Here is a 20,643-nt window from a genome sequence, read left to right as displayed (position 1 = left end):
GGGAACAGTTCCAAGTCTGCATGCAAGTTTCAGATGTGGTGTCATAAATGACATATGCTCTAAAGAGACACCTGAAACAGGAGATTTTGGTAATGGTGATGGGGCAGGAGGATCCAGGAAGGGCTCCCTAGAACTGGCCAGGTTTGAAATGAGAAGGTAAAAAGGGATTTAGTATTTTCTTGCTATTAACTGATTGTCCATTAAATAAAGCGCTGTTTCATTACCAACATTTAACTATGCTAAGCAATTTGCTTAAAGGATCTTATTTCATCAAAACAATAACCCTGTGTATTTTTCTGTATTTCTCAGATGAGAAGCAGAAGCTCAGAGAGCTTAAGAAATTTGGCAAAGAACACGTAGCTGATAAATGGCAGCACTGGGATTCAAAACATTTTTGGTTTAACTCAGAGTTTACATCATCTAAATTTTATGATCAATAACGTATGAATTTAAGATCTAAAGTGTTAATAAAATTGTCTACAATGGCACATAATACAAAGAAGACAGATTTCTAAACATTATGGGTTCTAAGAACTGAGAACAGATATTCCACTAAAAGCGCTATTCTTTCTTCTTTAACTTATACATTTATCTGTGTAGTTTGAAAGAATATATCTAGAAAACACCAGACTGAACCTGAAAACAGTGCTTTGTAAGTTCTAATGCAGAAAGCTATAGATGAGGCTTTTTAAATTTAACAAACTCTTCAGTTGCTTCCTATGTGGAGGTACGGTTCTAAATGGTTTATAAATGTTAACTTATTTGATCCACGCAGCTGAGGGGTAGTGTTACCATTATCCGCATTTTACAAAGGAGGAAACTGAAGTTATACAACTCATCCAGCGACCCAGCTATGAAGGGGCAGAGTTCCACCCCACCAGCTCTTGGGGGTCTTGCTGCAACCACTATTTGATGCTGTTTCTTTTCCTAGGTTGTGATTGTGTGGCACTTACAGAACAAACAATTACAGTCCCGTGACACCTTTGTGATCCATCCTGTCTGGTCCATTTGCCACTTATTAATTATGGTAGTAACAATGTAGAGTTTTTACTTCTTTAGCTAAACAGCATCAAAATCACTATAGCAACAAGGGAGATTTCTTAGGGAAATTATAAATGTTGAGAACGTTCTTGTTTTCCTTCAGTTGGCAGGTGAGTCACTGCAAAGATATCGTGTTCAGAACCTCATTATTGACTCAGCTGTTACATTTTATAAATTAGGTTTGTACAGCTGAGGGTCCTAGGGGATGCAGCCTGCACTTGCCATTGCTCAGCGCTGATGTGCAGTCCATAAGCATTGCTCTCTGAAATATATCAGAGACTAATGACATACTATTAGCTCATATCACTTATGAAACGAAACATGGCAAATTTCTATTTACGTGGGTTTTTTTTCTAAGTTAGTTTATGGTAGAAACTTGGGCTTATGCTAGAAACAGGCTGCAACTGTTGCTAAGGGGAGCAGCTGGGAAGTATTTGATTTGTATATGTTTCAATTAAGCATATTTTTCAAGTGATAGCAGCTCGGACGGAAGTTTATGGAAGTGATTTACATTGGAATGGATTTTTAAAATTTATGCCTTATTATGGAACACTGAAAGGTAGCCTATGATAAATTGCATATAAAATAACACAGAAATCAGTTTCAGGAAAAATGCAAAGAAACAGAAAAGCAAGACTTCGGAGAAGAAAAACACTGTTGCTGGACAATAAGGGCCAGCAAAGTTGTTATAATTGAGTCACAGTTTTTATTATGAGTCTGATAAACAAAAGTGGAGATGGTGCTCAGATACACTGTTGTCAAAGAAAGCATACCAGTTTGTTCAGGGGCCAGAGCATGAAATGTTACTCTGTTTTGACTGAAAAGAAAGGAGACTCAGGTGCTATGGCTACTATTGTGACCTGAGCAGGGTGGCTGGGCCTTTCTGTATCAGTTGCATAGAAAGAAAAGATTTGGACAAATCCAAAGGAAAAATGAACCTTGCTGCTGTCTGTGAAAGCCTACATATTACTGGTCCTAGTAGTTTAAGAGAATGGAAATCTTAGTAAAAAAGGGAAGCTGGAGCAAATAGAGGAGCAGCCTGGGCATTTGTTGAATACAGGCAAGCCAGATGTCCTGCTTGCCTGCATGAGCTTAGCAGGGCAATAAGATCCTGTAGATGTTAAAGGAATAGCAATAAAATCAGTCTAATAAAGACTACAGTTGAACAACAGTTATGGGTTAGAGAAAAATAAGATTATTTGCTTTTTAATGCATATGTTTAAGCATGAAACGTCAATGGAGAACTTTATTTTTGAGAAAATGAAATGAGGATTCATGTGCATTTTTTTCTATTTCAAGGGTAGCCAGGTTGTGCTTAAACCATATGTCATGACAAGGAATGACCGTAACCAGGTGCTATCATCATATTCTAATTACAGGATGAATGAGCACTGAATGATGGGCCATCCTAATGCCAGCTATGGTCTGTTTAGTTATAGAGCAAGAGGAAACGAGACAGGGAGTTCCCTGGTGGCCTAGTAGGTTAAGGATCCGATGTTGTCATTGCTGTGGCATGGGTTTGATCCCTGGCCCAGGAACTTTGCATGATAGGGGCACAGCCAAAAGAGAGAGAGAAAGAGAGAGAATGAGATAGAAAATGGAGGCATGCTTGCCTTTTCTAAGTCTCTCTCCTTGTCTCCCTCCCTTCTTCCTTCATTTCTGCAGGTATTTTTTGCTTGCTCTTTTTTCAGCTATAGTCTGGGAGCTGGGAATTTGAAGCAGTGAACCACATAAACATTGATCCCATGCTGCGGACCTTACAATCCAGAAGGAGAGGAGGACGAGATCGATGATAGACAAGCACACCCGTAAATGAACAAGATGATATCAGAAACCATAAATACCATTAGGAAAATAAAAGGGGTGATGTGACAAAGGGGTTGGAGGAAAACCCCTCTAATTTGTTCCTCATAGAAGCTACTGGGAAGAGGTAACATGTACGGGGAGGTCAGATTGGACCAAAGGAGTCAACCTTGAGGAGAGCTGGGAAAGGCTTCCACGCAGAAGAATCAGCCTGGGCCTAGTCTCTGGGTAGGAATAAGCTTCTTGTGTAGTTAAGACCTAGGAAAGAAGATGCCATTGTGGTGCAGGAGTCTGGACTGAGAGGGAGGTGCTAGGAGGAGAGGCTGGGGGTGGAGGGTGGTGGCAAGTCAGGTAGGGTCTTGTAAGCCCATCGAAAGTTCTTCTTCAATGCTGAACTCAGCAATCCCAGCGCTCCTGTTACCTGCTCCAGCCCAAATTCATGTTCTTTATAAAATCTATAGCATATACCATCTGTGTAAGGGGTGAGCAAACTACAGCTCACAGGCGAAAGCCAGCTTCCATCTGCATTTGTAAAAAAAGTTTTCCTGGCACTCAGCCATGCCGGCACGTTACATATTGACTGGCTGGTTTTGAGTTGTAAGGGCAGAGTTGTAGAGCTGTGATGGAGACTCTAAGGATCTGCAGATTTCTTCTGAGTACTTAGTTTGCATAATCACACAGTGGCATTTATATACATGCCTCCTTTGCCGTGTCTGTGTTCTCTTCACTGGTTCCTTGAGCTGGCTGAAACTGGGGGAAGCGGGCTGCTGAAGGGTTTTAGAGGCGTGGGCTCTGCAACAAGATCGCCCAGGTTTGGATTCCTCCGAGACCACTAAATAGGGACATTCGTGGGCTAGGTAATTAAATCTCTGTGCCTCATTTTCCTTGTCTGTTTCTTACCTCTAAATTTGTGCGTTAGATTAAATGAGGTAATTGACCATGAGCCCAAAGGAAGCGCTCAGCAAAGGTCTATTGTACGGAATTCTGTGCTCAGCACATAGAAAAACACCTTTGTGATGGATGATGTTGGTTTTCCAAGAAGACTCTCATGCCTATTTTCAATATTTTTTTGGTAATGGAGGGGCAGAAGAAATTGAAATATCTTAAGCAAGAGCTTAAATTCCTCATATATTGCCTAGTCCCATCATTTTAAACTTGGACTGACCCATCAGGAAATACTTCACATGCTCTGTCATGGGGATTCATCTCTGTGCTGAAGTGGGGGACCTGCTTCCTTGGGCCACCTGATGCTTGCCTGGTGTCCCAGGGGTGGAATCTCAAATGATGCCTTTTTGTTCACAAAGCAGAGATCTTAGGGGAAAAGAAACCCCTGTGGGAGATCTTTATTTGGAGATTTTTTTTTTTTTTAAGAAACTTTGACCCAAGACCTGTGTATCCAGATGTCTGAGGACTGTCAAGGCCAATAGCTGGCTGACCGGGAGGCTCTGGGCTGCACCAAGTTTCCGTCATGTGCTGCTCCTGGTCATGGTGGTGGGGGAGAGGCTGGAAAAGGACTGTTTATCTCGCTGTTTCTAGGGCCTAGTACAACACCAGAAACAAAATAGGCTCCTGGTAAATGTGACACTGAATGGATTAATAAATTCCAACACTAATTTTGAGTGAGTCACTTCACCTCTTTGATTCAGTTTTTCTTTGTGTAAAATGGGAATGGTAATAGCTGCATGATTAAGAGAGAGAGTGTGCATGAATACCGCTTGTGAACTGCAAAGCACCGTAAAAATCTGAGAAAAAAGGTTACAAATCTGAATCTTCCTGGCGCTTTTTAAGCATGGCCAGCTGTAAACCTCTTGGGATTAAAAAGCAGAGGTATTTTAACTAACATCCTTCTAATCATCAAAGCAGATAGTCTTGTTTAAGAAATAAAAGCAAATGGAATATGTATGGTACCCTATGTAAAAATAGAACATTCTCATACATATGAAATTTATAACTATCAAATGTATTATAACTTGTATTGTTATAATATAACATATTGTAAGCTATATTTTGTATCCGATATATATGTTCTGTCATAAAAACTGGCTCTCCTAAATTGGCCCACAGGCTCAAAAATGTATTTATCTTTCTTCCGAAATCTTTGGATGTAGACTCTTTTGTGGTGCTGCCAGTTTTTTTTCTTTTTAGGCTCTTCCCCAGACTCAGTTGAAAGAGGTTCACACTGGTTCTGAGACACTCTGGGCTAAAGCTATGATAAGCTAGGGGTCCTTAAAAAACTTCCCATAGGGAACTTTTAAAGTGATATCATTCAAAATGATTTCTTCTATCTGAATGTCTCAAACAGTTTACTGATTATTGGGGGGGCAGTGACCTATCCCTACTTGGTTAAAAGAATTTCCATTCTGAATAGACAGGGTACCCCTACTCTTACCCTTCTTTGCCTTCTCCCCTAAGATCCAAATGCCACATTTTACTAAATTTCCAGATACCAGTGCAAACCCCTCAATATTTTTTGTACCACTAAGAAAGAAATACCACCATTTAAACTCTGACAATCTGTGGAGTGTCTGTGACACATTCCAATGTCAAAGATGCTAAAACATGAAAAATATGGGTCTCAGGAATCAATCAAACAGCCTTTAAAAGAATATGTGCAAAAATAAGAACAAGAATGGATGCATTCTGGGGTAGCAATTCTAGAACTTAGGGTTCATATTTCTTAGTGGCCAAATTAACAACAATTAGCATTCATCCATGTTATGCTTTTGCAAAAAAACACAAGTGCATCTCATGTCTCAGGAGCCTTATAACTGCCTAGAAGGATGGGAAGGGTAATTATTATAATCCTGGGTTGTCAAATAAATAAACAAGCCCAGAGAGGTTAGTCCAGGGTGACACCGTGCCCAAAGTTGGGGGGGGTGTCCTGCCATACACAGTCCTAGATATCCCCCCCAACCCCCATATTCAGATTGTGGCTGTTCTGTGCATAACAATTGCCATTTTATGATCACCTAAAGAACATGTATTTCAGATAAGAAAACAAGCTGCAGTTTTAAAGTCTGGAGGAAAAATAGTAGACTAAGAATTACATGCTCCTAAATTAAAGTTGAAGAAATACTATTGCAGAGTTCCCCCTGTGGCACAGTGGGTAAAGAACCTATCTACAGCAGCTTGGGTTACTGCAGAGGTACAAGTTCCATCCCCAGCCCAGTGCAGTGGGTTAAAGGATCTGGCTTCATGGCAGCTGTGGTGGTGGTCACAGCTGCAGTTTGTATTCAATCCCTGGCTGGGAATTTCCATAAGCTGCAGGTATGGCCATACACTTCAAAGTAAAAACAAACAAGCAAAAAAAAAAAAAAAAATACAGAAAAAAGAAAAAGAAAGAAATGCCATTGCAGACATGGGAAGGCTTGCTTTTAAAATGCCCTTCCAATGCACATGGATTTGGTTGAGCTGCTGTCATTGGGTCTAACTCAATGGAGACAGAGTCAGACTTCCTGTGCCAGGGATGGGCTGGGAGATGAAGCCATGTGTGAGTCCTTGAGAGTGGATTATCTCAGAATGGGAAGTTGGATGGTGAGGTTTGGGGTAATGAAAATGCGTGAGATTTTGGAAAATCTGAGAGCCACAAAAGGAATGCAAACCCTTAGAAAGCGGGGACAGCTGAAATGGAGCATGTGTCCTGAAATACACCAGGGGAGCCGGGACAGCTCTGTGAGCGGGTCCGGACTGCAGAGATTTGGAAGGAAAACTCGTAAACCTAAACTCGTGAGATTTAAAGCTGGTTTCTGTTTTACCAGGAACCAGAGAAGCTGGGAGTGATAACTCGGGCATTTGGTTCATTAGGTAGAAATAAAGATGATATAGCAAGTAAAGGCTATGATGAAGATGGTGGGTATCAATTTTAGGCTTTTATCTGCAAGGTTACCCTTCGGCAGCTGCTGATTTCTTCAACAATTGAGTACTTCAATTAAAGTAACCAGGTAAATGAGGGCAAATGACTTTAGCTGAGGGAGGTCAACCTATTTGGCCTTTCCTGAGCTTGATGGAGAAGGGTAAATAGGAGGAGGAAAACCTGTGTGCGCTCTGTTTTAGTCCCTCTAGCAGTCCCATGAAATAGGCCTTACTGCAGCAAATCTGAGACTCAGAAAGCTGGAATGACTTGCCCAAGGTCATCATGATGAGTGAGGGTCCTCCTTTGTTTGATACCTAAGCTTTCCTTTTCTTTGTTGGCTGCACCTGCAGCATGTGAAAGTTCTTGGGCCAGGGATTCAACGCACACTGTAGCAGTGACTGGATGTGCTGCAGTGACAATGCCAGATCCTTAACCCACTGTGCCACAAGGGAACTCCTTACCCTGCCTCTGATGAATACATATTGGTTGAGGGCATGGACAAACAAACTTAAAAAACAATGGAGTGCATGCTCCCACTCTCTGTACTTTTAAAAAATGAAATGTAACTATTCAAGTAAGCATGTATATTATCTTGTCCCTAATTAGCTAGCACAGATAAAGAGGGTTTAAAATAAGAAATATGGAAAATAGGAGTTCCTGCTGTGGAGCAGTGGGTTAAGAATGCAACTCCAGTGCTCAGGTTGCTGTGGAGGCGAGGGTTTGATCCCCAGTCCAGTGTAGTGAGTTGAAGGATCTGGTGTTGCCACAGCTGTGGCATAGTTCGCAGCTGCAGCTTGGATTCAATCCCTAGCCCAGGAACTTCAATATGCTGTGGATGTGGCCATTCAAGGACAAAAAGGAAAAAAATTACGGAAAATAATTGTGAAGTAAAACAGTGTTTGCTGTCTCACTGTTTCGTGGCGCCCTTGCCACATGTTATCGCTTTTGGCGGGGGACACAGAGACAGTCTGCAGGGAGTCAGAACACCTGTAGGACCGCTGCGCTTTCAGGGATGCTATGGGTCCCATCCCACCAACCCCGAGCACTCTGTTGGTTTTTCAGCATTTGTAGGGAGGCTTCCCCCTGGATTTCAGGGTCCTGCCTGGCGCTCTGAACAGAGATGGCTGGATGTATTGGCCTTCTAAGCACTTTTAGTGAGCTCTCAGATTCCCTACTCACTCGGCTCCTGTGCATCTTCTTTGCAGCTGGGAGAACTGCTTTTCTGCTCCACACAGCTTTCAACTTGACAAATGCGACTTGGCATAAATGTCCCTGTAGCCTTTTTAGTTTGCTCTTCTCATAGCAAAAGCAGAAAAAAAGAGCAAGAATAGGAAAATTACAATTACACGATGTGTAGATCCCGAGGCCTGATTGGTGTTTTGCAAGCAGATTCCCTTGGCAACCGCCCTGCCTAACTCCCCTTGAAGCCCGGAGCTGGTATAAAACTTAATTTGCTTCAGATTGCTTAAAGATTACCTTTTAAGGACAAGAGTAAATACCTACCTCTTTTTAAATAGGGCTAATACCCTTGGCCACAGCTTTCTCCAAATAACATTTTAAAATACCCTTGAATAGAACTTAGCAAACAATGCTATTTGCCGTGACTCTCTCACTGTGACCCTATGGGATTATTCTTGCACATGAGCATTTATTTATAGGTATCTACAGGGTACCTTGCACCATAGCAGGTGCCAGGGAGATACACCAAAAACATTTTATCAAACATAGTCTGGTCTCAAAGGGGTTTCCAAGTTTTAAGTGGATCAGAAATATCTGGGGGAACGGATGAAACAAAAGAGTAAAAACAGCTTTAGAGGAAATCAAGCTGAGTTGAGTATTAAATTTCAGGACTTCTGAATTACCTACTGGGTTTGTAGTTCTTATAAATCCCCTTCCTTGGTGGTAAAACTGCTCCTTTGGAGTTGACAGTATCTGTGCAAAGGGCATGCCATTTGGCACGTAGGAGAAATGCAAAGGGTCAAATTCCGTGACCCCCTCTAAGGAGGGGAGGGATCCATGGGCTTTTGGGGGCGGGTAGAAAATATTACTGAGGTGTTGCTGATATCAAAGGGGGTGCTATCCATTGGGAAGATACCCCTGTGACACCACATTAAGAAAGAGTAACTAAGGTGTGATACTCCAATATGATGTGAGGACAGGGAGGGATTTTATTCATTGTCCCTCCTGTGTTTGATTGTAGTGGACACCTGTGGGTTTTGCTACCCTGCTTCTCCTCCTCATTCTGTAGTCACATCCCTTGCTTTCCCCACATTCCATGTGTTTCAGGAGGAGCAGAGAAGGTGAAGTGGCTTATTGTGTTTCCTACCTCTATGGTTTGTCTCAGGGCTGAGCCTGTGATCTCAGCCTGTTCCGTCAGCGAGCATCTCTGGACCTTTGCTCGGAAGTCTGGGACAAAGCTAGTTCCTCTCATTCAGCACATCTACAGGGAAGCAATTACCCTTGGGACCGGCTGATAGCCATTTTATAATTCCCGATGCACAAACGTTATCTTGTGCAATACAAAACGCCGGCATGGTTATTAATTCCCTTGCAAAGATGAGAAAATTGAGACTTAGTGCCGTTAAAGAACTTACTCTCAACTTTCTAGCTCATAAATCATAGTCCAAATTGAAAGGCACGTTTGTCTGACTCACATTTCTATGCTTTTTTCATTATATCTTCTGCTGTCTGTTAGTTTCAAAACCCAGTAATTTCCACTAAGTAGAAAACTCCAGCCTTAAGTTGCTGGGAGAGACAATGCTGTCCCATTTTGAATCTATAACAAGTGGTAATGGTAGCTGATTAGAAGAACCAAAAGACTGGAAGAAGGAAGGTCCACAGAAGACCCATCATCCAGCAATTAAAGTTAGTTACAAGTTTTGGTAAAATCTAAGCAAGAACACAAACATTCTAATATCAAAATAAAATCAACAGAAGTTTAAGTCTGTGGTAGATATACTTATTTCCACTGACTACAATATTTAGAGCCCTTTCTTAGATTTTAATGCAACTGTCCATTTCTAACATGGTTTTTCTGCCATGGTTGGCTTGCCATGGCCAGTAAAGCCATCATATTTTTCCATTGTTGTTGCTGTCACCAGCATGCTGGCCAGTCTGTCCACCACATCCCCTGTGCTTTGGAGTTGTAATTCCCAAAATGGAATTCCTTGAGGCAAACTAGAATTCTGAGTCTGGTCTTCAGAAGGCAGAGATGTGGGTAGAAGATGGGTGCTCCCCCTCCTGGGGTGAAGAGAAGCCCAGATGTAGAAATATCATCCACCAAAACCAAACTCCAGTGTTGGCCAGAATTTTATAAATTTCCCTGCAGGTAGAGAGACCCCCCCCATATTTGTGAAATGCTTATGAGCAAGGATCTTTTTCCTTAGCACTTCAAGTCTGATGATCTTATTATGAACAAATGATACAGCTCGTTTAGAGTCTATAAAATGCCAAGTTGATCATTTCCAGTATTCACACTTAATTTCAAAATTACAAATTTTGAAATAAATTCCAGCAAATATTTTCCTTTAGTTTATCATTAATGTGGGGATACTAAGTTTCTCAAATGAGGCTATACGTTATTGTACTTGTGAACCACTAACTTAGCTATCTGGCATCTATTTAAAAAACACAATAGATTTAAGAAGAGATATAACTAAAAATATCTTGCTTTTCATCACTATCACCTGATTACATCTACATCTTGGAGATGTTTGGACTTTAAAAACATTTTTTTTAAATTTTATTTTTTATCTTATTATTTTTTTTAATTGAAATATAGTTGATTTTGTTTGGACTTTTTATTCCAAATTACACTCACAACAACTAAAAGTGTCCTGTATTCGAATGGGCCAAAAAAGAATCTTTCCTTTCTGAATCCCATTCACTCTAATACAATGATACCATCGTCTTTCAAATTATGTGAATCTAGAAAGAAGTTAATAATATTTTGGGTGTCCTTATGCCTGCGTGTAATATGAAATTCCACTTTTATAATTATCGTATGGGGAAATTGTCTCTTGAGGATTTGTTCTTTAAGCCTGCATTTCAAACCACTTCCTCTCAGCGGTCTGATATCTAGAACTAACAGGAGTTGTCACTAAAGCCTGTGCATGGGAGTAATACATCCAATAACTACCTGAACGAGGGTTTCCAGACCAGCTCAAGCTCCAGTGAAAGGGCATGTGCCAACTGGCATATTCACTGTAGGGTCTGAGGTAATGTTTCTTCCACCAAACTCTATGATGGTATTCTTTTCCTTTGCTTAGTGGTTAAGCTGGAGTTAAAAGTACCATTTCTTTTTTTTTGGGGGGAGGGGCATGCCCTCGGCATGTAGAAGTTCCCAGGGCCAGGGATTGAACCTGAGCCACAGGAGTGAAAACACCAAGTCCTTAACCACTAGGCCACCAGGGAACTCACTGAAAGCATCATTTTTTTGGTGACTTTTTTCCAAAATACTCTAAGTATTCATTCACTTATCCAATGCATATTTATTACTCAATGCGTATTACTGTGAAGTAGATGCTGCTTTAGCCATTGAGGACACAGCAGTTTATAAACAGAAAACAAAATCTGCCTTCATGGGAAAGAAGACATTCATTAAGATAAATAAAATATATGTAGGATGATGAGCGTGCTATGCAGAAAAGAAAAGCAGGGGAGGGGGATCCAGAGTGTGCATGTGGATGAGGGAAGCTGGCAGGATGTGCAGTGTTGAAGGATGTGCATGGTCATGGTCATGGACAGCCTCACTGAGAAGATGACCTCTGAGGAAAGGTGATGCAGGGAGGGAGTTAACCCTGAGGTCTAGAAGGGTGAATGCTCCAGGTGGAAAGAAGAGTGAGAAGGTCCCAAGGGGAGCCCAGGTGGAGGTGTGGAGGGACGGGGGGCAGAAGGTGAGCTCAGTGATGATGGGCAGGTGTGGGGTGCAGATCATACGGGCTTCGCCGGCCATGGTGAGCACCATGGCTCTTACTCAGGGTGAGATGGGACTTGATTGGCGGTTTTGATGCGAGGTCTAACACATTCTGGCTTAAAGGCATCACTTTGGGTGCTGGTTTAGAATGGCTAGAAGAGGTAAGGGTAGGTTCAGAGGGACAGTTTGGAGGCTCATGCAGTGGTCCAGACTGGAGTGGAGGTGAAGGATGGTAGTGGTGGGGGAGGAGGTGGGAAGAAGACAGGGCCAGCGGGTTTTTATTTTCCTTTTTATGGCTGCACCTGAAACATATGAAAGTTCCTAGGCTAGGGGTCCACAGCTTGTGGCAACACCTGATCCTTAGAACACTGAGCGAGGGCAGGGATCCAACCCACATCCTCACGGACATTTTGTTGGTCTCTTAACCCATTGCCAGTGGGTTTCTTTCTTTTTTTCATTACATAGGAATTTTTTCACCTTATTTTTTTAAAAAATTAATTTTTTTATTAAAGTATAATTGATTTACAATGTTGTGCCAATTCCTGCTGTACAGCAAAGTGGCACAGTCATAAATGTGCATATATATGCATTCTCTTTCTCATAACGTCTTCCATCATATTTTATCCCAGAGTGCCAGTGGCTTTCTTAATGATGGTTTGGACATGGGTATTCAGGGCAAGAGAGGGGTCACGAATGACTCTGAGGTTGTTGGCCTTATCAGTGGAATGGATTGAATTCCCATTTGCTGAACTGAGGAGGCCTAGGGGAGGTGCAGAGTGGGGACAAAAATTTAGGAGTTCGGATGGGGATGTATTAAGTTTGATTTGCCCATGAGACAGCTAATTAAGTTGAGTGGGGACTTGGGTACCCAGGCCTGGGGGTTGAGGCGATGTGGCTGGAAAAGCAAATGTGGGCATTCGCATGGTATTTAAAGCTCTAAGAAGAACGAGATGACCTAAGAAGTTGGAGCTCCTGCCTTGGCACAGGGGGTTAAGAATCTGACTGCAGTGGCTTGGGTCACTGTGGAGGTTCAAGTTCAATCCCTGGCCCAGCACAGTGGGTTAGAGGATCTGGCAGCATTGGATTTTTATCCCTGGCCCAGGAACTTCCATATGCTGTGGGTGCAGCCACAAAATTAAATGAAAAAAAGAAAAAAAGAAATGGGTTTTGGTAGAGGGAGAAGTGGCCTGAGAGCTGTGCCCATTCTGCGCTGATCCAACCTCAGGAGCTCAGCTGGAGAGCTGGAGAGCTGGGGAGCTGGAGAGCTGGGAAGCTGGGGAGCTGGGGAGCTGAGGAGCTGAGGAGCTGGGGAGCTGGGAAGGGTCAAGCAAGGCAGCCTGAGAAAGATCAAGGAGGTATGTGGTCCTTAAGGCCAAGTCAAGAAAGTTCATTGAGGAGGAAGGAGTCAAGAACTGTCCTGGTGATTTTTCTCTGTTCTTAATCCCACTGAGGCACTAAATCAGCAAGGTTCATTTTAGTCCCGAGTCATTAGCTGCTTTATCCAAAGGGTTCTGCTGTTCATTAATTAGCTCTATCTTCCCAGCAAGCTGCAAGCATCTTGAGTCCAAGGCTTTTGTTTCCTTCTTTTTCTCTCTCTCTAGAACAGGAGCTTTTAAATAGTTTTTGACTGCGTTTCACAGTAAGAAATACATCTTACTTTGGAAACCGGTACCTGCATATACACCAGTGAAAGAAAGGAAGAACTACTTAACCTCCCTGCATGCCATGCATTCTCTCTTCTTTTCTCCTTTCTTCTATTGTATTCCATTTAATTAAAAATAACGTTGTTTGTGACCCACTGGATTGATTTCACTAACTGCTAATGGGTTTTGGCCACTGGGTTTGAAAAACTTTTTTTTTTTTTTCTTTTAGAGCATCCTGCACAGAGCACTTCCATGTTCATTATTCATCAGAGAGACAACGTTATTCATTTTTGTTTCTCCCAAAGGACCTTCTGTAAAGTAAATGCTTAAGATGTGTGCTTGTTGAATGAATAGCTATGAGGTCCTAAAGTAATATTCCTTGAATTGAGTGCTCTGGCTCTTAGTTACTTTTATGTATACTGATTGTATTTTTTGTAGGAGAATATTTCTTAAAGACTCTCTATCTTCAGAATACAGATAGACAGGAGTGTCTTTTTTTTTTTTTTTTTTTTTTTGTCTTTTTAGGGCCACATGTGTAGCATATGGAGGTTTCCGGGCTATGGGCCGAATCAGCTACAGCTCCCGGCCTATACCACAGCTACAGCGCCAGATCCAAGCCATGTCTGCGATCTACACCACAGCTCATGGCAACGCTAGATCCTTAACCCACTGAGCGAGGCCAAGGATCAATGGATCATCTTCATGGATGCTAATCGGATTTGTTTCAGCTGAACCCCGACGGGAACTCCAGAAGTGTCTTTTTGAATGGGCCCCTGTGTAGCTGAGGGTCAGAGAACACACTGGCCAGCCAGAATTGGACATACCCAACCAGAGGGAGTCAGTCCATCAGCTGGCTTAGTGCTACCTGTGCAAATCAAGAGCGGGCAGCCTGATGCTTGAATGCATCTGTGTCATTTTTTCTTTGGTGATGTTTACCTGACTTACACTATTGTATTAGTTTCAGGTGTGCCACACAGTGATTCAGTATTTTTCAATACTTTATAGGTTAAACTCTATAAAATTATAAAATATTGGCTATATTCCCTAAGCTATACATTACACCCTTGTATCTTATTTTACACCTACTAGTTTGTACCTCTAAATATAACATCTGAGGCCGCAATACTCCTACAAGAAAACATAGGCACTACACTCTGACACCTGTCTTAGCAATAGTTTTTTGTAGACCATCAATAAAACGAAAAGGCTTTTGCCTGTTCTTATAGGCTGTGGGATTCAAAACATTTTTAAAAACGAAAATAAATATATTAAAAGGCTTTTATTCTCCTTAGAACAATCCTGACTTTTAATTCTAATTGACATGGTACTTGATATCAGTGTGAAACCTCTGTCATTTAAGAACCAGGGAGAAAAACCCTTTAAATATCTATGACCAAAATAGATGGAATGGGAGAAAACAAATCATTAGGAATAATATGTTTTAGAATCTTGAAGTGTCCAAGATAGAAATGATGTACAATTCAGTGTAGACATTTCATGAAAGGAATCTTTAAAACAAGAGCCTGCCACATAGAGAACCCTCAGTATATGTCAGGTAACGTCTGAATCTCTGTCCACACAGCATGCCTACAAACACGTCACAGAAGCAAATGGGATATTTTGCCATAATACAGTTTTTACCTAGGTAGTTTTTGATGTAGCAAGGAAGGAGCATAGCACAATGAATGTACTGTGGAGTCTGGAATCAGGTAAGCCTGGGTTCAAATATGACTCTACTACTTACAAGATATGATTTTGGTCCAGTGACCTTAACCTCTTTTAATCTCAGTGTTCTCAAACATAAAATGAGGACAGGAACACATACTCAGGGACTTGCTGTGAGTATAAAGATGATATAAACTTTTATGCAAATATGTTATATTTATATTTAAATATTTACATATAAATACTTAAAAATCATATAGTATTTATATTATTATATTGGTAATTATAATAATATATAAATACACATTTCTATATGTATGTAAAATGCCTTTTAAGTAAAAGCTTGTTTTTTGGAATTCAGAAGGAATTTTCTAGAAATCATGTTGTAGGACAATTAAGTTCCTACATGGGGCCAACCAATTTAATTCATAATAGAGCTGAACTGTGATGGGCTATGTCATAGTTCCAAGGCACTTTTAGCCTGGGAGTGGGAGAGATTTGGGGTGAGTAAGATCAGTGCCCTCAGGGGAATCTCCCATGGCCTCTGTGAGGGATAGTGAGTGGGTCAGTGTTCTCAGAGCAGGACAGAATCATCAGAGACTTCTTTGAAGGAACTGGCACGTGTTGTTGGGGTGGCAGGTGTAAAATCTGCTGGGCAGCCTGGTAGGCTGGAACTCAGGTGGGAGTTGATGCTGCCATCTGCAGGCAGAGTTTCAAATGCTCCTGGAAGAAAAGCTTCACTCTTTGGCCTTTCAACTGATTGATTGAGGCCCACCCATGCTATCAGAGCTCATCTTCTTAACTTAGAGTCAACTGATTGTAGATATAAATCATATCTACAAAATTCCTGCCCAGTGACACATAGCCTAATGCTTGACAAAGTAATTGGGTCCTCTAGCCTAGTCAGGTGGCCACGCAGAAACAAACAACCATCATCCTTGGGAACTCTAGCGGTGGCTTATGGGGTAGTAGGTGTAAGTCTCCAGCAGCAGACAGGGCCCTGCAGTGCTAGTTCATAGGAAAGCTCTCTTCAGCGATGACCTGCTGTGCTCTGTTCATTCTCTAAGGAGTTAGTGTGGGTCAGAGAACTCTATGTAAACACTAGCTCCCTAACCAGTTGCTCAGCCCCACAAAGACCATCCAAGCAGAGGGAACCTCTGCTCTGTGGACTTTGCACCCAGCGCCTAACAGAGTGCCTGCCTGGCACATGAATTTAACTGACAAGCTTTTAAGGGCAAGGGGGTCATTTATAAAAGTTTTATTTCTTGACAAATGAACAGGACAATCTACACAACATACCACATGAAATAAAGAGGAATCTCAGAGACTAATCTTTTGTTTAAGCCCTCTGTATTCTAAAAGACCAAGAATTCCATGACCTGCCTTCATCAAATATAGAACTCGTCTCAAAAAAGTAATTTACTCTAACAACCTGCACATGCTGCTAATGTAAAACACTATCATAGCATTTTAAAAATCACTTGTTTACAACTCCATGTCATCTACTCATCTGTGAGTGCCTTGAGAGGTGGCATGGCATCATTCCTCTGATAGAGACAATGTCTTCTTCATGCCCATCTTCCCAGTTCCAAGCAGATTATCAAATACAATTAAAAATAAAATGAGGTAAAATAAAAATATTCTTGAAATCTTCACCTGAGTTATATCTGATTTTTGAATCAATTGGAAAGGAAGTTCGGGAGTCTTCAGTCCCGGGGTTTTCCTCTATGAATGGCAGAGAAGAAATATGCCATCTGATATGGGGAGGTTCTGGGGGGCACTGTGCTTTGAGGACCTGGTGGTAGGTGTAATGTCAGGGTGGTGGGTTTGGGGGATTGGATGCATAACCAGCATCCAGGAGAGGCTCTTTTGTGGCCTCTAGGGCGCTGCAATTGGGTGTTTCTGTGGAGGTCTCCAGGGAACTGTAACTAGGCCGAGAGAGCCCAATTGCCAAACCATGGCAGGGCCAGCCAAGCAGAATCCTACAACTGTCATCTCACCCAGTGTATTCCAAAGCACGTTCTGTGGATCACATGCCCTTAGAAATGCTCTGTAGGAGCAGGGTCCATGAATGGAAGGAAGGTTTCCATTCATTTTAGCATCTTAAAGGTTAGAGAATGTTTACCAATAAAGACACCTTAGTATATAGCTCAATTTATTCCATTCCTTCTCTTCGGGTAAACATCTATTCACATCATGCTTTGATAAATGTCACCATTTACCAATGAGGAAACTGTAATTGATATAATTACAATTATACGGTTAATAAATGGCAGAATCGGGCTAGAATTCAGATCTCTTCTCTCTTGGATCTGTGTGCTTTCAGCTTCATCCTCCTGCAATTCTTTATCCTCTGAACTCAACAAAACAAAAAAATGATTCCTCTGCCTGAATGTTTTTCACAATTTGTTTTTGGATTTCATTGGAATATAGTTGACTTACAATGTTGTATTACTGTCAGGTTATAGCCAAGTGAATCAGTTATGCATATACATATCTTCATTCCTTTTCAGATTCTTTTGCCACATAGGTTATTACAGAATACTGAGTGGATTTCCTAAGCTATATCATAGGTCCTTGTTACTTATCTATTTTATATATAGTAATGCTTTTCATAATTTGTCAAGCCGTTTTGATCTCCCTCTGTGGATATGCAGAGGAGCCACCCCACCCTCTTATGGTAAAATCTCTTATGAGGTAAGAATGTCTTATTCAAGATAGTGGATGCTTATGTTTGGTGTAGAAGAATCTTTGCTAATGGTACACTCCGTTATTCCCTCTATCACCCAATATTGACTGGAATTCAGTCTTTAGAATTATCTCCCTCTCTCAAACATACGTGTACACTTACCCACATTTCCTAGTCAGTGATGACATGACGTTTTTCCTATTATGGAAAGTGTGAACTCCTACAGAGAGTAACGAATAAATGCAGATTTATTTCATTTGAGAAAGGCTATTTTTGGGTCTTCCCCCCACCCCTTTCTTTACCTTTTTGGTAATGAGTCAAACTGACCTGATTCTGTTTACTTTATGCTTCTTCCTAGTAATAGTGCTGGCCCTCTCCGTTGATACACACCTCACTGCCGCTGGATGAGTGGGCACTTCACCTCCCACTCAAGTTTGCAATTATTTGTGCAGAGTAAAAAAATTTAAATTAATAGAAAAGCATTAAATTAAGCTCCACTTACGATATCCCATTTGGCAAAAAGTAATTATTTTCTTTTTTCCTGAGACAGATTTGGACAACATCCAGAAAACAAAACCAAACAAAACAAACTCTTTTGTGTCAGAATGTCCACAGGGAATCTTAAAAAAAAATTTTTTTTTATGAGGATATAGTTCTTAAGTCAGAAAAAAAATTAAGTGGTTTCCTAGTTTCTTCTACCCAAACAAGTCGCTCTGCTATCACTGGAAGAAGTCCCAAACAGAATACTTTTGGTAGGACATTATAGAGTAGGAAGAGGCAGGAAAGTGGGAGGGGGGTCTTTTTCCATCCAAAGTGCTTCTAGATGTGAAATTTGACCTGATTTCAGTTTTAATAAATATAGGGGGCATAGAGGCAATAGAAATTCAGAAGTGGCTTTCCCTATCTGGTGTTTTGGGATAGCTTTTCCAACAAGAATCACATAAATAACAATTGATTTTTCTGCCCAATTTCATAGGAAGCATAATTTACCTGAATTTTTTCTGGAGAAATTCATTTGTATGTTTCGTTTTGATTTCTAAACCATCTTTCATTTGTTCTTAAGTTCTACAGGAACCAAAAGGAGACATAAAAATTGTGTCTGGAAGGCATTTGGGTACCATGAAATATTGAAATCAGAAGTTGCCAGCACGTGGGATCAGTAGAAGTAGAGGGAAACTAGGGTATCTGACCTGCTTCCCCATTGGAGCATTAACATAGGCTAGTCCAGGGAGTTCCTGTCGTGGTGCAGCATGAATGACTCTGACTAGTATCCATGAGGATGCAGGATCAATCCCTGGCCTTGCTCAGTAGGTTAAGGACCTGACGGTGCTGTGAGCTGTGGTGGTGGTCGCAGACGCGGTTCAGATCTCGAAGTACTGTAGCTGCGGTGTAGGCCAGCAGCTAGAGCTCTGATTTGACCCCTAGCCTGGGAACCTCCATATGCCGTGGGTACAGCCCTAAAAAGCAAAAAAAAAACAAAACAAAACAAAACAAAACAAAAAACAAAAAACAAAACAAAACCAAAAAACAAAAAACCATGGGTTAATCCAGGAGGATTCAATTCAGATAAAATTTTAATATCCTTATCAAGGTACTTGAGGATGTAAATTTACAAGAGATAGTGTTTCATAAAAATTCTGTTGCATTAATTTAATTAACAATGAAAAATTCGCCACCCATGTTTTTAGTCGATGACATAAACCAGTGCCTGAAAGACTTGAAGATATCGAAATAACATTTACAATTCATTCAACTGATGAACTGGTTTAAAGACAATTACTGGGCAATTCATTAAGACATCATTTGTAAAAGGCTAAAAATGTGATAGTGAATGACACTCATATGTACTGTTAATCCATATTAGTTCCTCAGTTTGTAGAATGTGATTGTTCTGAGGGCAGGGATTTTGTTTTGTTCCGTGTGGTGTTCTCAGTGTCTGGAAGAGTGCCTGGCATATGGTAGACCAGCAGTAAACATCTGCTAAATGATGGACGCCTATGTAATGAAGCAGCTCACAGCTACTAAAAAGAATGGAGTGGATCTGTACTGACATGGAGAGAAGACCAGCACAGTGGAACAATGTGGGTTTGAACTGCACGGGTCCACTTATAGGGGGATTTTCTTCAATAGTAAATGCTATAGTACTAATGATGGTGACTGGTTGGATCCAAGGATATAGAACCGCAGACACACAGGAAATGTGTATGTGGCACTGACTATAATTAGATGCAAATTTTCTACTGCGTTGGGAGTCAGTGTCCCAATGCCTGTGTTGTCCAAGGGCCAACTGTATATATCATAATGTAAAAGGGTCACATGCAGAACAATATCTATAGTGTATACACACATATATACCTATTTTTTTGTGTGTGTTTGAATAGATGGAGGAAGTATCAGGAGGAAAATGTTAAAATGACATTGGCGGCAGTTCTCTTTAGGAAGTAGAAACAGGGAGCCTGGGAAGCAGGGGGCTTTGGCTTTTAACTCTGTACCATTCTGTATACTATTTGTATTTTTTTCAGAATGAACATGTATCAATTTCATTAAAGAAATGAATTCTCTAGAAAAACCCTAAACCTACTTTTCTTAAAAAAACACAAAATCTGTGGAAATACCACACATTTACAATCAATGTAAGTCTGTTTTGAGAATTTTTGTCCTCTACCTCAATCTGAAGATTCTACTTTATTTTTATTTATTTTTTTTTTGTCTTTTTGCTATTTCTTGGGCCGCTCCGGCGGCATGTGGAGGTTCCCAGGCTAGGGGTCAAATCGGAGCTGTAGCCACCAGCCTACACCCTAGCCACAGCAACGCGGGATCTGAGCTGCGTCTGTGACCTACACCACAGCTCACGGCAACGCCAGATCGTTAACCCACTGAGCAAGGGCAGGGACCGAACCCGCAACCTCATGGTTCCTAGTCGGATTCGTTAACCACTGCGCCACGACGGGAACTCCCTGAGGATTCTACTTTATCACTTGTAAAGAAAACCTAAGGAACAGGTTTTAACTGGAAATGGATGAAAGTTGGATAG

At 41.2% G+C, this 20,643-nt stretch overlaps 2 protein-coding genes across 39 annotated transcripts in view; one reads left to right on the top strand and one right to left on the bottom strand.

Moving 5' to 3' along the window:
- Window positions 1-20,643, bottom strand: part of DLGAP1 (DLG associated protein 1) — a 1,399,633-nt gene that overhangs the window by 258,426 nt on the left and 1,120,564 nt on the right. For 2 of the 38 annotated variants that reach the window (XM_021097734.2, XM_084964283.1), the window contains exon 1: window positions 7,877-7,985. The exons of the other annotated variants lie outside the window; for them this stretch is intronic. In XM_021097734.2, coding sequence (XP_020953393.1) covers window positions 7,877-7,891 — 15 coding nt within the window. In that variant the 5' untranslated portion in view covers window positions 7,892-7,985. Of the gene's footprint in view, window positions 1-7,876; window positions 7,986-20,643 lie in introns of those variants that run through there. 38 annotated transcript variants of the gene reach the window in all.
- The window catches only part of LOC146402737 (uncharacterized), a 409,060-nt gene that overhangs the window by 192,472 nt on the left and 195,945 nt on the right, over window positions 1-20,643 (top strand). The gene's annotated exons all lie outside the window — the stretch shown is intronic.

The sequence above is a fragment of the Sus scrofa genome, chromosome 6, assembly GCF_054392235.1.
Source record: "Sus scrofa isolate SSC_HxYL_T2T_F1_AM1 chromosome 6, Sscrofa_HxYL_maternal_Yorkshire_Landrace_v2.0, whole genome shotgun sequence".
Classification (NCBI taxonomy): Eukaryota; Metazoa; Chordata; class Mammalia; order Artiodactyla; family Suidae; genus Sus; species Sus scrofa.
The sequence above is the reverse complement of the archived record's forward strand: the minus strand, read 5'-3'. Positions and strand labels throughout refer to the sequence as shown.